Raw genomic sequence first — 4737 nt, 5'->3', positions numbered from 1 at the left:
GTCAGGGGATTTCTGTCACAGCAGCTGGCTTGGGGCTCCCCTGACAGCTCCAGTGGCCTTTGCAGCCCTAAGAAATAGGGCCGTGTCTTGTGATACTACTCCCTGTCATGCTCCTGGGCCTCATTGTGCAGAATAAACACTGCAACAACCCTGAGAGGAGCAGATGTGGTGGGAAACACCAGCCCTCCTTCACCTTGTCCCCTTGGACCCTGCTCCACGTACCAGGGCAGGATCGATGCTCTCCAACTTGCCCTGGAGCATCGTGCTTGCTGCAAAACTCGGGCTGAGCCTGAAGCAGCCACACACAGGGTTTTTGGGGGCTGTTGTCCACCTCTGAGGCAACCCCAACAGGGCAGCTCTGTGGCAAGGAGAAGGTCTCTCTGCAGCAAGCCCCTGGAATGCCTGCCCCCAAGCTGGGGTCCTGGATGTGATCTGGGACACTCCAGCTGGGGCTGACCAAGTTTCTCTGCTTGGCCGTGGGCAAGGACAGCCTGCCTTGTCCCTTCCCTTTCCTGCCAGGAGGGACAAATCCCTGAGGAATTTCAGCTGGGTGCATTCCTCCGAGTGCACGCACAGCGAGGCCAGGAGAGGGGCTGGGGAGCCAAGCACAGCCTGAGCTGGTGCTGGAAGCCACCATCATCTGTGGGGGACAAAGACCCCAATCCCCTGACTGCCTGGCTGAAACCCAGCAGCCACAGCCGGGGCTCAGGGCTGGCAGGGTCCAGCCTCGGAGGAGATCCCCTTTCCCCAGCTGCATAGTGGGGACACAGAGAGGACTTTGGTGGGGGTGAACCCAATGAGCACAGGCTCAATGTCATTAAAACCTTGCATGGAGGAGAAATTTGAGATAACAAATAAAATCCCCTTGACTTTTGAGTCATGGGGGGCTCATGTACTTGTAAACTGCTCAGCTCCCTTAGAGCAGCTTCCCTGGCTAGCCAGACCCTGAACATCTCCAAAAAATACCTGTGCCACATCCCTCCCTGCCTCCCTCCACCCCGCCATTCATTCCTCATGCTCCGGTGGAGGTGGTACCTAAAGCAGAGAACAAACCCCTCTGCCTTCTCTCTCTCTCTCTCTCTTAATTTTTTGCTAGATTTCTTGGTTTGGTTTTTTTTTTCTCTCTCTTCTTTTTCAGCAACCCCCAACCCAGCTGGAGATAAGTGAACCACGTTACAGTACAGGAACAAACACTATCGCAAACCCTGCCCGCGAGCGCAGTGTCTCTGCCCTCCTTGCTCTGGGGGGAGCTGCCCCTGAAGGACTTGTGTGCCACCAGCAGCAGCCAACCCCAACCCAGAGCAGGGATCCATTGTCCCAGCCCCTCCAGTCCCAGCTCTCCAGAGAGGCTGAGCTAAAGGACATTGAGTTTTCTGGAACACGTCAAGTTACTATGGACCAAGTCCCACATTTGGAGCAATTCTGGAGGCAGTAGTTTATGAACCACCAACATACTCCGGAAAAAACATGGCTCCTTGTTCATCTTGCTGTTCTTGTTCTTCACAATGCCAAAAGTTTTGAAGCCCTCGTGCCCAACAGGTGATACTTTAAGGACCTCCAAGCACATCCCTAGGAAGACGTCGTCAATGGGGTACAGCTCCAGTGTCTCCGAAGTCTTGTGCAGCCTCTTGGCCAGAGGCCCATCCATGATGAAGCCCCCACCCCCTGCATAGGGTGGGTAGTTGCTTTTGTTGTAGAGGGCGCTGGGGATGTAGTACTTGTTCTCCTTCTTCCGGATTGGCTTGGCTTTGTAGAGGACATCCCCCACGAAGAGGTCCTCTCCCTCCTTCTTGTCCTCCAGGAACTCCAGGATGTTGCTGGGACTCACAAACACATCATCGTCACCTTTGAAGATGAAGCGGACGTTGTCACAGTAGATATTCAACCACTTCAGGAAATGGACCTCTTTGAGGGTGAGGTTGAAGAAGCTGTCCAGGAAATCCCACTGCAAGATGTCCCCATAGATGTGGTTCTCGTAATCCAGCAGTTTCTGGTAGTTGGCTCTCTCCTCCTCCTTGGAGGCCGTGCCCAGCAAGAACAGCGTCTTGATCCTCTTGCCATCCACCTCCTTCTCCTGACCCCAGGTCCTCCGGATGGCCTCGCGGCGGTCATGCTGTGTGATGATAGACTTGACCACAATGAGCAGGTAGACGTCCCCGCTGCATTTCTCGGGGTGGTTGATCAGCATGGGGAAATAGCGGCAGTGCCGATAGAGCAGGAACTGCTGGAAGTTGGGCTCCAGACCTTTGAACCAGTCCACCTTGCTGAAGTTCTGGTTGGCCGAGCAGTTAGTAGTGGTGACATCCCAGGATTTCACTTGCTTTGCTGTCACTCTCTCCTCCTCCTTCAAAGGAGATCTCTCCTTCTTGCTCTTCCAGAAAGTGCTGGTGATGGAGAAGGCATCGTCTCTCTTCTGTGCTTTCAGGGGCTCCAGAGGGGGCATCTCTTTCTGCTGCTGGCCCTGCATGAACTGGCTGGGGGCCATTCCCCGTTGCAGCACCGTCACTGTGATCACCAGCAAGAAGGAGAGGCAAACTGTTTTGTAGATGGTCTTCTTCCTAAAGGGATGAGACAGGAGGGTTAAGGAGAGGAAACTTCAGGCTGCAAGAGGCTTAGCTGCAAAAGCACATCCTGGAGAGCTCATGGTGTGCTCACAATTTGTGTCCCATCACCTTTTGGCAGGCAGCAGCCTTGTAGGAAGAGCTGTGGGACACACGCTCTATCCACCTCCATCCCACTTGTGGGGTGGCTCTGGGGCTACACTTAACCACAGGGACGGGCACAAGGCACGTGGCAGGTGACTGCGGTATCATCAGGTAACCCCAGGTCTACGCAAAGAGCTGGGAAGGGTTTGCGGGAAAGAAGGAAATGGGTCGAGAGAGAAAAATGAAGTCAGGATGAGAGCTTCAGCAAAGCTACTGTTTTGGAGGAAAGTCCTGGGGGAAACCCCTGTTTCAGCCATCTGAAAATTGCAGTTTAGGACAAGAGCAGAAGGGAATTATCTTTTCCATGGAAGTGTTAGCTCCAAAACACAGATATGCTGCCCGTGGCCCCAGACTGGCATCACAGGTTACACAACACTGAGAAACTGGAGTCGGGAAGACCACGGGAGTTGACACGAAACAGGCATCACTGTTCCATTTCAAAATGGCACGTCAGGACAAAACAGTTACCGTTGGAGACTAACTTCAAGGTTCAGTGGGGAAAAGCTGTCCTTAACTCTGCATCCACCTCAGGAAACAGCATTTCTGGGGGCACTGCTGGGTGTTTGGCCAGTTCTCGGGACCCATCACTTCATTGTGCAGGGATAAGGAGAGCAGATGTACCGCTGGGGATCTGCACCACTGCAGGTCTCAAGTCTGGAAGGAGATTTTCCCAGCCTGCAGCAAACCAGGTATCTTCATGCCCAGTGTGTGCTCTGGGGGGGACTGTGGGTCATAGGTCAAACCCAGTCCCTTGCGGGGCCATCCCATCTCCTCGCTGCAGACCCATCACCCAATGAACCTGCTGGGTCCTGGAACAAACCCTGGAGCTCAACAGGGACTTGAGAAGGACACTGCTGTGATCCTTGGGACAGCGTGAAGGCTGTCTTTCTGTTTCTCCACACAGCTAAGGAAGGGTGTCTCACCCTGCTGCCGTGGAGGAGAGGAACTGCCTGCTCTTCCCATCTGCACCATGTTGCCCTCGAGCGCCCAGCTCCCCTCCACAGCTGGCACATCTGCACCAATTTCCTTCTGCCTCAGTCCTGCTTGCTCCAGCTGCCTCAGGCCATCTCCCTGTGCGAATGAGCACCAGGCACAGGGGCAGCAGCTGGGCTCCACGTGCCCACCAGCATCCCAATGGCTTCCCAAGCCCCATCTCCAGCTGCTCCCACGCAGGGAGGACACACGAGATGCTCAGTGGCCTTCCAGAGCCCCTTTCGCTGCTGGCGAGTGAAAGGAACCTTGGCTGGGGAGCCGAAGGAGACAGATGTGACACTGGTCTCAGCTCCTCTGAGCCCATCCTCTTGGTGACAGAAGCATGTCCCAGCCTGGGTGCCACCTGTTGGGGACAGCTCTCAGCCACCCACTCCCCGTTAGAGCCAGAAAGATCCAAGATCATCTCTGCCAGGCAGGTGGCACCTCCACTTTAGGATATTCCAGAGAAGGAACTTCAGGCTGAAATCTGAAGCATTTAGCCCAAGAAATTTCCAGATAGCTAAAATAAAAAAGAAAAATCCTCCAAATTCTCTGTCCCTGGGGGCTGGATTGTGATCAGCACTGCCAGGAAGCTTCTGGGTTTTGGGGCACAGGCTTCACCAAAGCACCTGCTTGGTGGGACACCCGAGTGCCCCTCCGGGTCCCCAGGGCAGGGGACAGGATTGTGCCTAGGGACTCCAACCACCCTGAAATGCAGGAGCCCCAAACAGGAACCAGGGCAACCAGGAGCTTTTGGGAGTGGGAACCAGGAGCTTTTGGGAGCTCCTGTCTTCGGCTTGACCCTCAAGTACAAAGAACTTTTCAGCCCCACGTTTACATGAGAAAACTGATTGCTAGCGTGGAGTGTGAGAGCCAGCGTGGAAATAAGTAATTAGGGGTAAATGGAGAGATATTCCCCTTCTGGTTTTATATGTGGCCACTCATCTGTGACTGATGAGGAAGCAGTTCTGATTAGATCTCACCATTCCCTTAACCCTCTCCAGCCCTGGCCACACAGCTCTGAGGTTGTTCTTAGAAACCCTTCAGTCTGATACAGCGG

The 4737-nt window shown here is 54.3% G+C and overlaps 1 protein-coding gene across 1 annotated transcript; it reads right to left on the bottom strand.

Moving 5' to 3' along the window:
• Positions 1 to 1130: 1130 nt before the first annotated feature.
• Positions 1131 to 2553, bottom strand: B3GNT7 (UDP-GlcNAc:betaGal beta-1,3-N-acetylglucosaminyltransferase 7). Its single transcript, XM_010174159.1, has one exon. It carries the CDS (start codon positions 2483 to 2485, stop codon positions 1355 to 1357), a length of 1131 nt encoding a protein of 376 aa, XP_010172461.1. The 5' UTR covers positions 2486 to 2553; the 3' UTR covers positions 1131 to 1354.
• Positions 2554 to 4737: the final 2184 nt, after the last annotated feature.

Source organism: Antrostomus carolinensis, unplaced genomic scaffold (assembly GCF_000700745.2).
Source record: "Antrostomus carolinensis isolate BGI_N321 unplaced genomic scaffold, ASM70074v2 scaffold34118, whole genome shotgun sequence".
NCBI classification, from domain to species: domain Eukaryota; kingdom Metazoa; phylum Chordata; class Aves; order Caprimulgiformes; family Caprimulgidae; genus Antrostomus; species Antrostomus carolinensis.
This window is presented reverse-complemented; position numbering and strand designations above follow the sequence as displayed.

Excerpts from the sequence above, each read along its gene's own strand:
- B3GNT7 (XM_010174159.1), bottom strand. The coding sequence starts at position 2,485 with ATGGCCCCCAGCCAGTTCATGCAGGGCCAGCAGCAGAAAGAGATGCCC.